The 16,167-nt window shown below is 63.3% G+C and overlaps 6 protein-coding genes across 6 annotated transcripts in view; 4 read left to right on the top strand and 2 right to left on the bottom strand.

Moving 5' to 3' along the window:
* H696_00780 (hypothetical protein) overlaps positions 1–2,067 on the top strand; it is a gene marked incomplete at both ends in the record, with an annotated part of 3,186 nt that extends 1,119 nt beyond the window's left edge. Inside the window, 5 exons of the mRNA XM_009494665.1 lie at positions 47–265; positions 412–778; positions 898–1,149; positions 1,299–1,624; positions 1,761–2,067. Of these exons, the coding sequence (XP_009492940.1) occupies positions 47–265; positions 412–778; positions 898–1,149; positions 1,299–1,624; positions 1,761–2,067 (1,471 nt within the window). The remainder of the gene's footprint in view (positions 1–46; positions 266–411; positions 779–897; positions 1,150–1,298; positions 1,625–1,760) is intronic.
* A 184-nt stretch (positions 2,068–2,251) lies between these two features.
* On the bottom strand, positions 2,252–3,234 carry H696_00779 (hypothetical protein). The gene is made up of 3 exons (XM_009494664.1): positions 2,868–3,234; positions 2,585–2,764; positions 2,252–2,506 (listed from the first exon to the last, which is right to left on the bottom strand). The coding sequence occupies exons 1-3, from the start codon at positions 3,163–3,165 to the stop codon at positions 2,403–2,405; spliced, it is 582 nt and encodes a 193-aa protein (XP_009492939.1). The 5' UTR covers positions 3,166–3,234; the 3' UTR covers positions 2,252–2,402.
* A 2,055-nt stretch (positions 3,235–5,289) lies between these two features.
* On the top strand, positions 5,290–7,774 carry H696_00778 (seryl-tRNA synthetase). Its single transcript, XM_009494663.1, has 5 exons — positions 5,290–5,491; positions 5,644–5,714; positions 5,858–6,019; positions 6,176–6,949; positions 7,296–7,774. Exons 1-5 carry the CDS (start codon positions 5,359–5,361, stop codon positions 7,518–7,520), a joined length of 1,365 nt encoding a protein of 454 aa, XP_009492938.1. The 5' UTR covers positions 5,290–5,358; the 3' UTR covers positions 7,521–7,774.
* Positions 7,775–8,226: 452 nt separating this feature from the next.
* Positions 8,227–9,561, top strand: H696_00777 (maf-like protein). The gene is made up of 4 exons (XM_009494662.1): positions 8,227–8,669; positions 8,795–8,881; positions 9,011–9,224; positions 9,396–9,561. Exons 1-4 carry the CDS (start codon positions 8,322–8,324, stop codon positions 9,530–9,532), a joined length of 786 nt encoding a protein of 261 aa, XP_009492937.1. The 5' UTR covers positions 8,227–8,321; the 3' UTR covers positions 9,533–9,561.
* A 1,143-nt stretch (positions 9,562–10,704) lies between these two features.
* On the top strand, positions 10,705–13,892 carry H696_00776 (hypothetical protein). The gene is made up of 11 exons (XM_009494661.1): positions 10,705–10,894; positions 11,049–11,142; positions 11,287–11,314; positions 11,394–11,682; positions 11,829–12,001; positions 12,126–12,267; positions 12,372–12,443; positions 12,559–12,660; positions 12,750–12,904; positions 13,009–13,139; positions 13,293–13,892. Exons 1-11 carry the CDS (start codon positions 10,756–10,758, stop codon positions 13,513–13,515), a joined length of 1,548 nt encoding a protein of 515 aa, XP_009492936.1. The 5' UTR covers positions 10,705–10,755; the 3' UTR covers positions 13,516–13,892.
* Positions 13,893–14,135: 243 nt separating this feature from the next.
* Positions 14,136–16,124, bottom strand: H696_00775 (hypothetical protein; the record flags this gene model as incomplete). The annotated part of the gene is made up of 4 exons (XM_009494660.1): positions 14,136–14,348; positions 14,541–14,629; positions 14,990–15,271; positions 15,455–16,124. The coding sequence occupies 4 exons, from the start codon at positions 16,122–16,124 to the stop codon at positions 14,136–14,138; spliced, it is 1,254 nt and encodes a 417-aa protein (XP_009492935.1).
* Between the last annotated feature and the right edge of the window lie 43 nt (positions 16,125–16,167).

Raw genomic sequence — 16,167 nt, 5'->3', positions numbered from 1 at the left:
CCCCGCCTGTTCCTCCCTCCCCTCTGCCCCTCCCCATCAACTTCAGTGCTACCAACCGTGGTTTCATCACCGGTGTGGCGATCGTGGTTTTCGTCGAGCAGCTCGCCAAGGCCTTTGGCCTGACTTCCGCTTGGGATCCCAAGGCCGCCACCCTGGAAAAGCTCATCTTCGTGTTCAAGCACCTTGACGAGACCCAGTGGATGCCGGTGCTCTTCAGCTTCCTCGGTCTCGGCGCCTTGCTGGTCTTCCGCTACATCCGCGGCCGGTGCGTCTGCCCTGTCCCCGGTGGCCGTCCGGTTGCTTCGCCCCCCCCCCCCCCCCTGCCGATCTGTCCTCCCGTCATCCATGCGCTGATGCCCCTCTTTCTCGCCCTCGCTCCGGCCGTTTCTCTTCTTCACCCTTCCGACGCAGCTTCCCCAACGTCAAGGCCCTCAAGCTCTTCCCCTCGATCCTGGTGCTGATGCTTATCTCCGAGCTGCTGGTCTGGTCCTTGGATCTGCACAACCAGGGCCTGCCGGTCCTCGGTGAGCTGGAGGGTGGCTTCCGCGTGCCGGCCCTGCCGAAGCTCAACTCCTCCAATGTCTCGTATGCCACCATGTCGGCCGTGGTCATCACCATTGTCGGCTTCGTGGAGTCCATCATCAGTGCCAAGGATATGGCCACCAAGAACTCCTACCCTGTCTATGACAACCGCGAGCTCGTGGCCTACGGTGTGGGCAACATCATCAATAGCTTCTTCGGTGGCTACCCGGCCTTTGCGTCCATGACGCGTACCACTGTGCGTGCTCGCTGCTGGAATTGCTCGCTATTCCTGCCTCATGTGTTGCCTCTTTGGCGCGTCTTTCTGACCCATTGGTCCCCACATCATTCGACACACACACACACACACACATGTAGGTTGCCGATGATGTCGGTGTCAAGTCCCCGATGCACGGCCTGATCGCCTCCATCTTTGTGCTCTTCACTATTCTCTTCCTTCTCCCCATGTTCCAGTGGCTCCCTCTGTCCACGCTGGCTGCCATCGTCATGTACGCCGCGTACAGCCTGCTCGAGTGGCACGACTACTTTTTCATGTGGCGCATCCGTGCCTACTCCGATCTGGCCATGGCTGCGGCCACCTTCCTGGTGACCGTTCTTGTGTCGGTGGAGGTACGCAACACCCCAGCATTCTCTCTCTCTCTCTCTCCCCTCCCTTTCCCTCTCCTTCATCCTGTTTGCCCCTTGTGTCGTTGTCCCCGTTCATTGTGCTCATCCGCCCTTGCCCTCGAACACATCGCACGTACGCGCGTACAACACAGATTGGCGTCTTCTTCTCCATCCTCCTGTCGATTGGCCTCGTCATGAAGGAGGCCACCAAGCCTGTTGTCCGTGTCCTCGGCCAGATTGACGGCACCGACAAGTTCAAGGACCAGACTCGCCACCCGGAGGCCACTCAGGTCGAGGGCGTCATCGTTCTGCGTGTCATGGAGTCGCTCTACTTCGCCAACACCGGCCTCCTGAAGGATCGCCTCTACCGCGTGGAGATGTTCGGCAAGCTCGAGTCCCACCCCAGCCAGGACAAGCGCCCAGTCCACTTCACGGCCATCATCTTCGACATCGAGCGTATGCACGAGATCGATGCCACGTGCGTTGACACCCTCCCTCCTGCCTCAACCTGCCGGTCTGCCTCTCCCTTGGCAACCCAGCCCGCCCCTTCCTGTGCTCACTCCCCCTCGTTTCCTGGCTCCCCCCCCCCTCCCTCATCCCTGCATGCCCCACAGTGCTGTTCAGATCATGTACGAGGTCACCACCGCCTATGACAAGCGCAACATCCACACCTACTTCGTGCGTTACCATGAGGCGGTCTTCGACCGGATGTCCAAGGCCGGCATTGTGGCCATCCCTTCGGTGCACTTCGAGCCGAGCATTCGCGCTGCGCTGGACTCGATCAGCTCGCTGTCCGGCGGTGACGGGCATCCGAAGGTCGTGGTCGATGCGGCCTTCCCGGCTGCCGATCGGTCTTCGCCGGTTCCCTCGGTCTCCTCTGCCAGCGTGTCCCCGGAGCTGGTCGGCGATGCACCCGTGTGAGTGCTTTGGGGTTCCTTCTCCCGCCCCCCCTCTCCAACCTGAGGGAACTTCCCTTGCCCTTCCTCCGCCCCCCTCCCCCTTCTGGGGGCGGCCCCCGTACCTTTCCCCCACCATACATGTCCCCTCTCCTTCCGCCCTTTCCCCACGCGCTTTTCACGTCACTCAGACAGGGGGGGGGGGGCCATACAGGGTATTTCGGGCTTCATTCGTGCAGGCAAGAGCTCAAGGGAGGCAGGGGGGCGCGCAACATGTGTGTATGTGGTCATGCGTAGGAGGAGAGGAGGGTCCATCGCATGATAAAGGCCTGGGGGGTGGGGGCCCATACGGAACATTGCTTAGGCACAGCCTCCCGAGCTGCACTTCTTGGCAGCGCCGCGGGTGGGCCGCAGGGGAGGGGTCTTCTCGTGGAGCTCATGGCGGTTCTGATCGATGGTGATACCTGAATGGAGATCCGGCGAGGGGGGTTAGCACCGGGAGAAAGTGTCAATAGATGTCGGGGGTCTCTCGCAGGACGCACAGTAAACATCGCCAGTCTCGCCGGTCGAAGAAGCAACATTCTCCTGGGTGCGGACCGCCTGGGCAACGTTGCGCAGCAGGAAGGTGGCCACAGCGTGGGCCTGCTCGCAAGCGGCACCGGCATCGGGATCGCTCAGCTCGTGGTTCTGGGCGAAGGCCTGACGAATCTTCACCTGGGCGGCTGGGTTGGTGAGGTTGTCGCCGGTGGATGGATGGGCGAATGCGCGGTAAGTACGGGCAGTGCATGGGAAGAGCCAAGGGGGGACACAGGGCCACAGGCGCACCCTCCAGAGCATGGGAATCGCCGCGGAAGGCGGTCAGGCGCGCGCGCTGCAGGGCGCGGTAGGCGGCGAGGGCGCGCGACACCGACAGCGACGGCGCGGTAAGCACAGAGCTGATGGGAGCAGAGGACATGGCAAGGGAGAGCGGCAGGGAGGGGGAGAAAGTGGGCGTGTTGCACGAGGGGGGAGAGGGTGGTGGTGGGGGGTGGTGGTGGTGGTGGTGGCGAATGTATGTGGCCTGTATGTTGTGAGTACACAGGGGGGGGGAGGTTGATGTGCGAGGTTTGCTGGTGGGCCTCATTTGGGCCGCCGCCCGGGCTGGGGCCACTTGTAGGGGACACTCAGGGGAGATGTGGGCGATCGACCCGGCCCGGTCCGACCCGGCGCAATCTCGGCCGCAGCAAGAACGCACCCCGCCAGTGCGTTTTGGGTGTGTGTGTGTGTGTGTGTGTGTGGCGGGGGAGGAAGGGCCGGGTGCGTGGACGTGCCCACCAACCGGACCGGTGCCTGAGGTCTGGCCCGCCGCACCCCCCTCCGCGCCTGCCCCGGTCCCGCCCTCCCTCTCCGTCGCCCCCCGCGTCCCTTGTTTGGGCGAGGGCGAGATGCTCGTCGGCCCGGGGGGACACGTTGTTGGCCCGGATCGCAATCCAGTTCACCAGATCGCAGGGGGGGGGGCAAAAGGCTGGTCGTCGACGCGATCTGCCCCTTGCCGGGTTGTCGATCCGCCGCGCCCCTTGCACGCCGGAATGGAAACCAGGACCGGCAGACGGGCGAATTGGCGTCCTGCCTGGAGATCGATCCCCTGGACATCGGGGGTAAACTTTCCCCCCTCGCCACGCCCCGCCCCGCCCATCAAGAGGCCCCACATAGCGAAGTATCCTCAGACGGCGGAATTCGACGCCGCAGCGCGCCCCATATATCCCCCCCCGGGGCTGGCCGCCCCCCCTCCCTCGCCCTGTGCGTGGTGACCATCCTCCGCCGCCTTTGCCGCAGCCCGCCCGTGACAAACACCGAGCCGGCAGGCTGTTCGCCATTCCTCGGGCGTTCTGGACCGAGCAGCACCCGGCCGGGTTCGGCGTGTGCTGGGCACCCGCCTCGGATCAGGTGCCACCGGATCAAATGCGGTTCTAGGATCATATGCCAAAGGAGAGGCTGACCATGTTGGGTCTGTCTGCGAGATCCGGCGGCGTGTCTCCTTCGGGGACGCCCCGAGAAGGACCGCGGCTAACAGCGCCAGGCTCTGTGCCCCGCATGTTGAGGGATTCCCTCCAGTCGGCAATCGCCTCCCGCTCCCGGTAGCCGAAGATGTAGGCCATTTGATCGTCATGTCGAACGTTCGAAGGCATTTCCGACCAGCAGCCCGGCCTTGACTGCCTTGCCCAACCTCCCCCGACAACCCGCCCGACGGCTGGACTGAGTAACACCGTGTAGGTTTGTCCCTTTCCCCCCCCCCCGCCCCACACGGGGCATGTCCCCTGGCGAGGCTCCGTTTCCCCGGGCAGCTGCCAACCCTTCCTCGTACAAGTCCAATATTGGAGCACTTTAAGCGTGTGCCAGGGGGAATAGCATTTGAGCTTAGGGATTGGCCCTGGCAAATATCCAATTTTCCGGATGGCACCCTCTGCCGCTGGGAGACCGCCGGAGATGCTCCGTGGACCGGCAAGCACGCCGTGTCCGCCCCGGTGGGTGCGCCGTCGGCACCGGGGCGGCCGGGAGGGGAGCGGCGAAAGCCGGGCGGGTGTCCCTGGACCCGGGCGGGTGTTGCCCGGGCGCGGGATATCCGGTAGGGAATGGTCTTCGCGCCTGGACCCTGCCCCCGTCCGGGGCAACCCAGGGGACGCAGGTGTGCCCGGCATGTGCGCATGGGGGCGCGCGTGAATCGCGGTCTGGCAGGCTGGCGAGAGTGGTTCCGTCGGCCTCATCCCCCCGCCCCCCCGTCGTGGCTGTGGTTGCCGCCCCCGGGTGCAGCGGAGAAACACCCGGGAATGATCGGCCTGGGGCAGGCAGGGCACACGCGGGCCTGGCCCCCCTTGCGCCCTTGACCCCGGCAGCTAGGTGGCCGCCGAAAAGGAGCCCAAAATCACCCAGTGCTTACGCGTGCCGGCCGGCGCACTTCGCCCTCGCCGGACGGCCAGCCGGCGGCCCGCTCCAGAACTGGCGTGCTCCGGGTGCACCCCCTGTGTGCGTGCTTGAGCAGCACCCCGGTTGGGGGACTCGGGCGTGTGTGGGCGTGGGGGCCGGCATCCCCGCCACTTGTGGTGGGGGCTGCCCCGACCCGCGGCGAAGTCCCCCGCCCCCCCCCCCCCGCGCGCCCGCGCGCCCGCGCGCCCGCGCCCCCCAAACGAGCCTAGACCCGGCCATTTGCCTGGTATCTTTTTTTGCCACCCACCTGGCCGGCGGGCCCGCCCGGCGGGCCGCCCTCCATCCCCTGTCCCCTTCCGAGATATCTTCCCCATCTACGACGGAGACTCCCCCCCCCTCTCCCTTCCTCACCATGCTTGACATCAACCTTCTTCGTGCCGACAAGGGCGGCAACCCCGAGCTCGTCAAGGAGTGGCAGCGCAAGCGCGGCAAGGACGTCAACGAGGTTGACGCCATCATCGAGCTTGACACCAAGTGGATCTCCCGTGAGTCTGGCCACGTCCCCTCCGCTCCCTTTCCTCTCCCTTTGCCTTGGCTCTTGCCCCCTGCTCCGGCGCTTTCCTTCTTTCTCTCTCCTCCTCCCCGGTCTCTCGTGCATGCGCTGACCTTCCTGCTTCCCTCGGCCCCCCTCCGGCAGTTCGCTACGATGTTGACCAGTTCAACAAGCAGATCAACGCCGTCCAGAAGAAGATCGGTGCCGCCATGAAGGTGCGTCACATCTGGCCGATCGACCCGGCCCACTTCCCTTCCCTCACTCACCTCGATGATTTGCCATCGCTGATCCATCTTTCGCCTTTCCCGCCGGCCCCCCCCCTCCTCTCCTCCCCTCCCCTGGCTTTTCGCGCACCCAGGCCAAGGAGGCTTGCGATGAGCTCCTCGAGGAGAAGAAGTCTCTCGAGGCTCAGCGTGCCGATGTCACCACCAACATGAACGACACCCAGACCGAGCTGAACCGCCGCCTCAAGGCCCTCGGCAACATGGTCCACGATACCGTCCCCGATTCGCAGACCGAGGTATGCATCGGCCCTCGGCCCTTCCTTTCCCCCCCCCCTGTCTCCGAGCATTTGGCCATCCCACATATATGCGGGGAGGGCTCAGGCTGCTCAGGCTGCTCACCTTTCATCTCCCCCCCCCTCCCCTGGCGGGGCTTGGCCCGGCGACTGGCGTAGGATGACAACGTCATGGAGCGTTTCTGGCCCGAGGAGCTCAAGGAGGGCACCCGTCGTGAGGACTTCCTCTTCCACTTCGAGGTTCTCGAGCGCCTGGACGGCTATGACCCGGAGCGCGGCCAGAAGATCGCCGGTCACCGTGGGTACTTCCTCAAGAACTGGGGTGTCATCCTGAACCAGGCCCTCATCAACTATGGCATTGCCTTCCTGCGCAAGCGCCAGTACGACATCCTGCAGACTCCCTTCATGATGAACCAGGATATCATGGCCGAGACTGCCCAGCTGGAGGAGTTCGACGAGGCCCTCTACAAGATCACCGGTGCCGGTGCCGACAAGTACCTGATCGCCACCTCCGAGCAGCCGATCTCCGCCTACCATCGTGGTGAGTGGCTCGAGCCCAAGTCCCTCCCCCTGCGTTACGGTGGTGTGTCCACCTGCTTCCGCAAGGAGGCCGGCGCTCACGGCAAGGACACCTGGGGCATCTTCCGCGTGCACCAGTTCGAGAAGGTCGAGCAGTTCATCTTCTGCGCCCCGGACAAGTCCTGGGAGATGTTCGACGAGATGATCGGCTCCGCCGAGGAGTTCTACCAGTCTCTGGAGATCCCCTACCGCGTGGTCAACATCGCCTCCGGCGCCCTGAACAACGCCGCTGCCAAGAAGCTCGATCTTGAGGCCTGGTTCCCGGCCTTCGGCGCCTACCGCGAGCTTGTGTCCTGCTCCAACTGCACTGACTACCAGTCCCGCAACCTGGAGATCCGTTACGGCAACAAGACCGTGCGTTCCTGCGGCACCGATCATCTTCCCTCCCCCGCACCCTCTCCCTCCGTCCCCCTGTCCGCCCGTCTGCCATGCCGGGATTGCTCTTCTTCCTCCCTTTCTAACCTCCCCATCCTGCTGTCTCTGTCTCTGTCTCTGTCTCTGTCTCTGTCTCTGTCTCTCTGTCTCTCTGTCTCTCTGTCTCTCTGTCTCTCTGTCTCTGTCTCTCTATCTCTCTGTCTCTCTCTATCTCTCTGTCTCTCTCTCTCTCTCTCTGTCTCGCTCTCTGTCTCGCTCTTCCCCCGACCACGACAATGGCAACGGCATCCTCACTGCCATCACACCAACATTCGACCCATCGCAGATGCACGGCAAGGACAAGGTCTACGTTCACTGCCTGAACGCCACCCTGACTGCCACCGAGCGCACCCTGTGCTGCCTGCTCGAGAACTACCAGACCCCGGAGGGCCTGCGCGTCCCGACCGTCCTGCAGCCCTTCGTCGGTGTGGACTTCATCCCCTACGTGAAGCCCCTCCTGAAGAAGCGCCAGCTCACCGAGCTTGCCACCGCCCCGGCCCCCACCAACTAAGTGTATGCCTGTGAGTGTATGTGTGGGTGTTTTCCCCTGGCCCACCACATGCCCATGTGCATGCTGCTAGCCTGTGCACACAAGGGCCGAGAGGAGATCCTTCTCCGGGCTGGCCCTGGCGCCCCCTTTCTCCGTTTGTATGCACCCCGGGTGCCGGACCACAGTGTATGACACTGCCCGCCAGAACAGGTGGCGAGGGCATCGGCAGGAGTATAAACGCATACACGCGCGGCCCCCTCGCCCCCCCCCCCCGCATGGCGCGCGTATTACTGCCTTAGCAGATGTCCCTCTCCTCCTCTCTCTCCCTCCCTCCGCCATATAAAATACATTCCCCCCTGCGAGATGAGAGCCTCTCCCCGTTTTCTTCACCTTGTATATGTTTCCGAAAATGCATACGTGTGTGCGCGTGTGCGTGCGCGCACGCGTGTGTGTTTGTCGAACGTAGACGTGTGTATGCCATGTACGCGTGCGATATCTGCCCCCCGTCTTCTGTCGGCGCCGGGCGCACCCCCTGGCATGTGTACCCCACAAGCCGGCTGCCTCTGTTGCCAACGCATCGCCTTGTCACCGGCGGACTCCCATGCCGGGGCCACGTCCATTCTTTTCCACGTTGACCCATCCCCCCCCCCCCCCCATGGCAAAGGGGCCAGGCCTTTTCGGCCACAAGATCACCTTGCACCGTCGTTCTTTTCAGTACCATCCACCCTTGCCACACGCCTGACGGGAAACATCTTCGCCCCCCCCCTCCTCCTTTTCTTCGCCTCCTTCCCGCCCACCACCATCCCGGCCTTGCAAGTTGGCATGTCTCTCCCTCCGCCTCCCAAGACTTTCACCGTGCACCAGGGCCTCGGCCATCGAGCCGAGATCTCGACAGCTCGCTTTGCCCCGGACACCCGCCTGGTCCTGGGGTCGTCCAGCCGCTGGCGCCGGGGGGTCATCCGCGAGGCTCTTGGCCTATCCGAGGACCAGGCCGGCGCATACAGCCCCGAAGCACTGGCCGGCGGCTTGATGCTGGCCTCCATCAGCCCGGACTTCGATGAGACCGCGGCGATTGGTGACCTGCAGGGTGCCCTGGCCCAACATGGGCCACACCATGTGGCGCATTTCCTCGCGCGCGGCAAGGCTGACTCGATTCTGCCTCGGCTAGCCGTACGCTGCACCCTCTCCCTCCCCCCTCCCCTCGTCTTCCCGCTCGGTGCTCACATTGTTTAACACCTCTCTCTCTCTCACTCACTCACTCCTCCCCCCCCCTCTCTCTGTCTTTCTCTCCCAAGGATGCCCCCTGCCCGGTTATTCTGATCACCGCAGATCAGATCGTTTCCTGTGGCCCGGAGTATCGCGTGAAGCCCACGTCGGCGGATGTGCGTTTTGCCTTCCATTCCGCTGTCTTCTTGCCACCTGTTTCCACGTCACTCTGACTCGTCCCCCTATCGCTCCTCCACCCCCTCCCCACCACCCTGGCTGTCCTTCTTGCCCTCTCGTCCGCGCAGGAATGCCGGCGCTTCATCGGGTCTTACCGCGAGAATCCGATCTCCTGCCACAACAGCCTGATCCTCACTCACCTGCCCTCCGGCGTGTCGGTCGCCGGGGCCGATTCCAGCTCCCAATACTTCGCTCCCTTCCCGGACACGGTGATCGAGCAGCTGGTTGATGGGGGCCGAGGGGAGGTGATGAGCTGCGCCGGTGGTATCACGGTGGAGTCGCGTGCGTTACTCTCAAATCACGAGTTCATACATTGGCACTTCCACTCACGCCGCCTGCTTCTTGCTCCGCCCAACGCACGCCCGGTGTGCCCGCCCCCCCGCATGGACAATGCGAAAAAACAATACCCCGCGGCCGGTGGGGGGGGGGGGGGGGGGAATAACTTGTATTCAGCCCTCCTGGAGCCGTATCGCACGGAGCTGGTCGGTTCGATGGAGTCCATCCAGGGTCTGCCGCTGGCCCTGTTGCAGACGCTGCTGGATGAGCTGCACCAGGCCGTGGAGGCGGCCGGCCATTCGCCAGCGTGCTGAGCGGCTGTGTGTGTCTCTCTCTCTCTCTCTCTCTCTCTCTGTCCCTCACCCTCGCCCTCACCCCTGCTGGCCCTGCCAAATGGTGCGCATGGGTACGCGGAAGGAGCGCGCTTGGAGCCTTGCCGGGCCGTGGCCCCGCCCGGTCAGTTGGTCCTTTTTCGCTTCTTGGTACTCCTGTCATGACTCACCGCGCCTTTGTGGCCACACCCGCCGAGAGGCCGGCCGCACATTGCCTGTGGGATAGGGAATGTGTTGGCCCGCGTGTATCGGTACATGCGGCGTCATGCGTGTGCTCGCGCGTAGGCCACGTATGCGCAAGTGCCCACGAGGATGCCCCAGCGGCTGGTGAATATACACGCGTGTCGCCCCTTCTCCTCCTCGTCCCCCCCCCTCTCTTTCTCTCTCTCTCTCTCTCTCTCTCTCTCTCTGTCCCTCTCGCTCCTGACCTGGTCCTGCCTTGGAAGCCGGAGCTGACAACTAATTGAGCCCTGGTGGGAATTGTTTTTCCCAGCATGTCTTGATGCCCAGGTGTGGGAAAGCGCCCAGGCGCTGGGAAAATGACTTCCATTTCTGCGGCTCGTCTTCGTGCCTCTTCCCGCGGGGTATGCCGGCGTAGGTCTCTCCCTCGGGCTGGAGGGCAAGAAGGGCGGTCGTTTGTTGTTTTCCGGAGCAGGGATGCCTGCATGCCTGGAGCCGAGGCGGGGCCAGGTGCCCTGCTTGGCGCCAGGCCGTCGACCAGCGAACATCTAGGGGGCTGTGTCCAAGCATGGGTGCGTGGGTGCGTGGGCGCGTGGGTGAGTGTGTGCGCGTGTGGGCGTGTGTGTGTGTGTGCGTATGTGTGTGTGTGTGTCGGCATGCGCGTGACTTCCGGTAGGACTGCTCCTGTGCCCGGCCAATCTGACTGGCAGTCGGCCAGGCTCACGCCAGAGGACGACCATCGCAGGGCAGGTCCGCCATCATTTAGGTCACCTCGCCGACGCCCTCAGAGAAGCTGGTTGGGGGGAAAGCAGCTCCACTCCGCGCGGCGCCCCGTTTCCCGTGTACGAGCGATCTTCCCACTCCGCATCTCCCCTTCCCTGCCCCCCCTCCCCTTCCCTGATACTTCGTCTCACACGCCTGCATTTGGTGGATTTCCCTCCCACCATAGAGCTACCAGCCTCCCTTCCCCCCCCCCTCCCTCCCGCCCTCGTTCAAAGCCACACCCCCTCCTCCCTCCTCCCACGATGACCGTCAGCAGTGTGAATGTTCCCCCTTCGGTGCAGATTCACCAGGAGACCGCCGCCGCCCTGACCGTGGGCCCTTGCGGTCGCATGCAGGTGAAGCTCATCATCAAGGCTCGCTTCCTTCTGCCCATCATCCCCGGTGCGCCATGCTCCCCTCCTCCTCTCCCCCCTCCCCCGCCAACCCCCCCCAATACCACAAACCTCCTCCTCCTTCCCCCTCTCTCTAACTCTTCCTCCCCCTTGATCCTCTCTCCTGCTCTCGTGTCGATGCCCCATCTTTGCCCTCACCCCAGAGGACACCCTTCACCAGCGCTTCTCGGTTGCCATCAACACCGAGGGCACCATCGTTGCCCTTGGCCCGTCGACCGACATCGCTGCTGCCTTCATGTACGTCTCCTGTGTCTGTCCTTCGCCCCTCTTTCTCCCTCGCTCCCTCTCCTTCTCCCCCCCCCCCAAAAAAAAGGGTGCAACCACCACTGACCTCGCTTTTCGGCCGACTCTCCTCCCATCAATTCCCCCTCTTCCATACAGTGCCGAGGAGAATGTCGACCTGCTCAAGGTGCGTCGCCCCCCTCCTGCACTTCTGGCTCTGCTCTGCCTCTGTTGACTGACCCCCGGCCCCTTGTTCTGGGACACAGTCCGTCCTCCTGCCTGGCTTTGTCAATGGCCACGCCCACGCCGGGATGACCAACATGCGCGGCTATGCCGAGGATCTCCCCCTGAGCGAGTGGCTGACCACGGCCGTGTGGCCGGCCGAGGGCCGCTGCGTGTCGCATGCCTTTGTTCGTGATGGCACTCAGCTTGCCATTGCCGAGATGCTTCGCAGCGGCACCACCTGCTTCAATGAGATGTACTTCTTCCCGGAGGCCACCTGCGAGGTGGTCGATGAGACCGGCATCCGGGCCGTTGTCGGCATGACCATCATGGGTGCGTGCCATTGGGGTCCCTTGCACATGCACATGCCCATACCCATGGCAGGTCACTGCTATGCTCCTCATGGCCATCCCGCTGCTGTGTGTGGTGCACCCATTCCCGTCCTTGTTCCCTTTCTCACCGGCTGTGCCTGCATGCAGATTTCCCCACCAACTACGCCAGCAACTATGACGAGTATGTTTCCAAGGGTCTGGAAGCGCACAAGCTGTACAACAGCCACCCGCGCATCTCGTTCACCGTGTCCCCGCACGCGCCGTACACCGTCTGCGATGAGAACCTCTCCAAGGCATGGGACCTGGCCAAGGAACTGGATGTGCGTCCTCCTCCTCCCCCTCCCCTCTCAGGGGAATGCCCATGCAATGTGCCCCGAGGCAGCGGTCCTCTTACACCTCCCCCCCCCCCCCTCTGTCGGCTTTTCGCATCCTTCCCCCGTCTAGATCCCTTTCAACATTCACCTGCATGAGACTGCCGATGAGGTGCTGCACTCCTCGGAGCCCGGCCATGAGGGCTCTTCTTCTCGGCACCGGTCGTCGGAATACTGCAGCCCTGTGGTCAACCTCGACCGCCTGGGCATTAAGGGTGCGCCCTTGACAACCTCCTTCAAGCTTGTGCTTCTCTCCTGCCATTGCCTCAAGCATCGCTGACCTGTCTTTTCTTTCGCCTCTCTGTCCCCCACTGCCCAGGGCCTCGGCTGATCGGTGCGCACATGGTGCATCTGTCCGACAGCGAGATCGAGCTGCTGGCAAAGGAGAAGTGTACGTCCCTCCCTCGCTGATGCTGTGCCCTCCCCGGGCTTGGCCCTGCTGCTGACCCTGCACCATGTTCCTCCTCTCCTTCTCGGACTTTCGGGCCCCTCCGTCTGCTCTGCAGCCAACACCATCCATTGCCCGGAGTCCAACCTAAAGCTGGCATCCGGCTTTTCCCCCGTCCAGAAGCTCCTCAATGCCGGCGTCAATGTTGGCCTCGGCACTGGTGCGTCCATGCCCTCGCTGAACCTTCAAAATCCCCCCTCCCCCGGTTTTTGACACATGCCCCCCCCCCCTCCCCCCCACCGCCCACAGACTCTTCCTGCTCGAACAATGACCTGTCCATGCTCGGGGAGATCCGCACTGCCTCGCTGTTGGGCAAGGCAGTTCATGGCTGCGCGGCCGCCATGCCCGGTATGACTGCCCTGAAGATGGCCACCATCAATGGCGCCCGTGCCGTTGGTCTTGATGTATGTACATCTACATCCCTCTGCTCCCCCCCCCCTCCCCTCTCTCCCCCTTTCGTGCATGTGTGTTTTTCCCCCGCTTCTTGCTGACTTGTCTATCGTTCCAGCATTTGATTGGCTCGATCGAGCCCGGCAAGCAGGCTGACCTGGTGGCCATCTCTGTGCGCGATGGCACTGTGGAGAACATCCCGATGTTCAGCCTGTTCACCCACCTGACCTACTCGGTCGACCGGAGCCAGTACGTGTTGTCTCTGCTTGATCGTCATCTCCTTGCCCGCTGTGCAAGCTCAGCGCGCCCGCCCACCCACCCACGCGCACACGATCTGACCCTTCGTCATCATGTATCCCTGTGCCGGTGCGCACTTTGCTCCATTCCTGCTTGACCACACAGGGTTAGTGATGTGTGGGTCGCCGGCAAGCGGCTGATGAGCGACCGGGAGCTGCTGACCATCGACATTGAGGCGGTCTACACCCGCGCCCAGTACTGGAAGCATCAGCTCATCTCCGGCACCGATCAGGTCCTGCTCGAGTCGCCGTCCTGCCTTGAGGAGACTCGTCGGGCGATTGCCTCGCTGAAGCTGGCCAAGATCAGCACCCCGGAGTGCACCGACTAAATGCCTCCCCCCCCCCCCCACCACCACCAACAAGGCACGCCACTTGTCATGCGCCTTTTCCTCACAGGGTCGCAGGGCTTGTGCTCTCTCCCATTTTGGGATGCCCTGCCTCTCTTCTTGTTCCATTCTTTCCTTGTGTTGCGCGCGTCAGCGTGGCCGTTCATGAGCTGCCTTCCGCTTAGATGATGCCCGTGCCCTGATGTCCGTGCGTATGTGTATCGCCACGTGCATGGCACCCCCTCCCCCGCCCATGTGTACAGGCTTCCATCGTGGCCGTGGCACCCCCGCGCATGGGCCTACATCATGTAGCACTGCCTTACTAGGCCGACAATGTATAGGCACATGAATATATATAAATAGAGACTCGCACACACACACACACACACACACACACACACACACACACACCTGCGATGCATGAATCATGTCTATTTGTCAAAAGCCGTTACCAATGGGCAGAGGGCATCCCGAGTATTGAGGCATCTCCACAGGGGGTCTTCTCCTCCGTCACACCGATGACCGGGGGGTGGTTTCTTTCTTCTTCTTTTTTCTTTTCACTTTTCTTCGGGCTGGCTTGTTGCGTCACTCCTCGGACAAGGGCCGAAGAAGATGTAGCCAGACTAGTCCTTCTTCTTGGACAAGGGAACTGAGGCCGCCGGGCTGTCGCGATTCTGGCCGCAGTCGCGCATGAACTTGTAGAGCGCCACGCAGATCGACAACAGGGTCGGGTACTTGACGTAGGGGATGCCCGCCTTCAGGCACTCCTCCTCCACGATGACCGCGGCATCCGGCAGGTGGGCGTAGCTCATGCCGGGGAAGAGGTGATGCTCGATCTGCGGGACATACATTGGCACATGGGCGTGCAGAGGGTGTGAGCATGAGCAGGGGCAGAAACGCAGGCGGTCGGCCAGTGATTATGGAGGAGAGGCGGAGGTGGGACAGACAGACAGACAGACAGACAGACAGACAGACAGACAGCACCCAGGCCCCCCTGAGAGAGCGGATGGCCGGGGGTTACTGCGCACCTGGTAGTTGAGACCGCCAGTGAGGAAGTTGCCCAGGCGGCCGCCCCAGTTGGCCGAATGGCGGACTTGGACCTCGAGCCAGCTTTCGACTGAGCTCGTAATGTGAGTATGCATACGGACGGGCATGTGTTGGAAAAGGGCAGATCGCCAGGGCAAGCCAGTGTAAAGAGCAGAGCAGAAAGTCGGGCACAGAGGAGGGTGAGAGAGAGCGCGAGAGGGAGCGCGGGAGAGGGAGCGCGGGAGAGAGCGAATGAGAGAGAGAGAGAGAGAGAGAGAGGGAGAGAGCGAACGAGAGAGAGAGAGAGAGAGAGAGAGAGAGCGCGAACGAGAGAGCAGGCGGCAGCGGCAAGGGAAGAGCACGACAAGAGCGGCGAAAGAAAGCACCCGTCAAGTCGACCCAGGGCCATTGGATGGGGCAAAGGGGAGTCACCATGCGGGGGAATGCGTACCGCTTTCCTCGGAGAGGGTCTTTGTGTCGCCAATGTTGTGCGACACGGCAAAGAGCCAGGACAAGCAGAAGGACAGCACCCCATTGTAGATGGACCACAGGATCAGCACCTTCACCAGGCTACCGGCCGGGGACACCAGCAGGGGGATGCCCAGAAGCATGAACAGGTTGGCGGCCTTCAGCAGGAAGGACCGGGTGAACTCCCAGCTCGAGGCGCCGTGGAACTTGACCCGACCCGTGGACCCGGTGAAGAGGCTCACATAATCCGAATACTGGATGGAGACTGCGCGCCATATGAGCCGGGCAAGAGGGGGCACGCGCCAGGAGGTGGTGATGGTGGTGAGCGGACGGGCGGGCGGGCGGGCAGGAGGAAGAGACAGTGCCAGGGTGTCATGGGGCTGTCAAATGGCCGTGCACAGGGAAGGTGCAGGCCATGGCCCACGAGGGGGCAAACCCGGCAGCGCACCTGACAGGAAGGCAAACAGCACGAAGGAGTAGAGGTGCTGGAAGCGGTGGAACCAGTATTGGGGCAGCCGGTAATCAAAGCGGAAGGTCGGCCACGCGAGGAAGATGTCCTGATCGTAATCCGGGTCGTTGGTGTGCATGTGGTGCGACACATGGTGGTGATAGGTCCACACGAGGCTGCACCCGCCGATGATGTCGTGGCAGAGGCCGAGCAGCTCATTCCACCGGCCATGGTCCACCAGATTCCCATGCATGCCACCATGCGAGAGGGTGAGGGCCACATGGCAGGTGAAGAGGCTGAGCACCGCACAGGCGGCGAAGGACAGCGGCCACCAGCCCAGCCGGGCGGCCCACAGCATGATGCTCCAGCTGCCCAGCCAGCCGACCAGGGTGAAGGCGATGCCCAGGCCGATGCCCGGGCCGCCGCGCTGGCCGCCCTTCCCCGGCGCCGCAGGCACCCGTGCCAGGACTTCCGCCCGAACCCGGCGCTTGATCTCCACGAAAACCGGCGAGTCCAGCGGATACGGCAGGAGAGTCCCATCGGCCGAGTCGGACATGCCCTCCGGCATGCGATCCAACTCCGGCAGCCGGGTGAGGTACTGCTGCGCCACATTGTCGCGGAGGTGGTAGGACTCGAAGAGCACGGTGGCATCGCGCCCGATGGCCTGCATGTTTGACACGAGGATCCGCCGAAGGGGGGGGGGAGGGGGGGGG

This window comes from Fonticula alba (genome assembly GCF_000388065.1).
Source record: "Fonticula alba strain ATCC 38817 unplaced genomic scaffold supercont2.1, whole genome shotgun sequence".
Classification (NCBI taxonomy): Eukaryota; order Rotosphaerida; family Fonticulaceae; genus Fonticula; species Fonticula alba.
Note: the sequence above shows the minus strand (reverse complement) of the source record. Positions and strands in the feature narration are given on the sequence as shown.

Bases quoted from the DNA above. Each gene is read 5' to 3' on its own strand.
- H696_00779 (XM_009494664.1), bottom strand. From the start codon at position 3,165: ATGAGGCCCACCAGCAAACCTCGCACATCAACCTCCCCCCCCCTGTGT. The intron at 2,765-2,867 runs GTGCGCCTGTGG...TCACCAACCCAG, and splicing joins CGATTCCCATGCTCTGGAGG to CCGCCCAGGTGAAGATTCGT. The intron at 2,507-2,584 runs GTGCGTCCTGCG...ATCTCCATTCAG, and splicing joins CGAGACTGGCGATGTTTACT to GTATCACCATCGATCAGAAC.
- H696_00778 (XM_009494663.1), top strand. From the start codon at position 5,359: ATGCTTGACATCAACCTTCTTCGTGCCGACAAGGGCGGCAACCCCGAG. The intron at 5,715-5,857 runs GTGCGTCACATC...TCGCGCACCCAG, and splicing joins AGATCGGTGCCGCCATGAAG to GCCAAGGAGGCTTGCGATGA. The intron at 6,950-7,295 runs GTGCGTTCCTGC...GACCCATCGCAG, and splicing joins TCCGTTACGGCAACAAGACC to ATGCACGGCAAGGACAAGGT.
- H696_00776 (XM_009494661.1), top strand. From the start codon at position 10,756: ATGACCGTCAGCAGTGTGAATGTTCCCCCTTCGGTGCAGATTCACCAG. The intron at 12,661-12,749 runs GTGCGTCCATGC...CACCGCCCACAG, and splicing joins CAATGTTGGCCTCGGCACTG to ACTCTTCCTGCTCGAACAAT. The intron at 13,140-13,292 runs GTACGTGTTGTC...TTGACCACACAG, and splicing joins TACTCGGTCGACCGGAGCCA to GGTTAGTGATGTGTGGGTCG.
- H696_00777 (XM_009494662.1), top strand. From the start codon at position 8,322: ATGTCTCTCCCTCCGCCTCCCAAGACTTTCACCGTGCACCAGGGCCTC. The intron at 8,882-9,010 runs GTGCGTTTTGCC...TCGTCCGCGCAG, and splicing joins TGAAGCCCACGTCGGCGGAT to GAATGCCGGCGCTTCATCGG. The intron at 9,225-9,395 runs GTGCGTTACTCT...ACTTGTATTCAG, and splicing joins TGGTATCACGGTGGAGTCGC to CCCTCCTGGAGCCGTATCGC.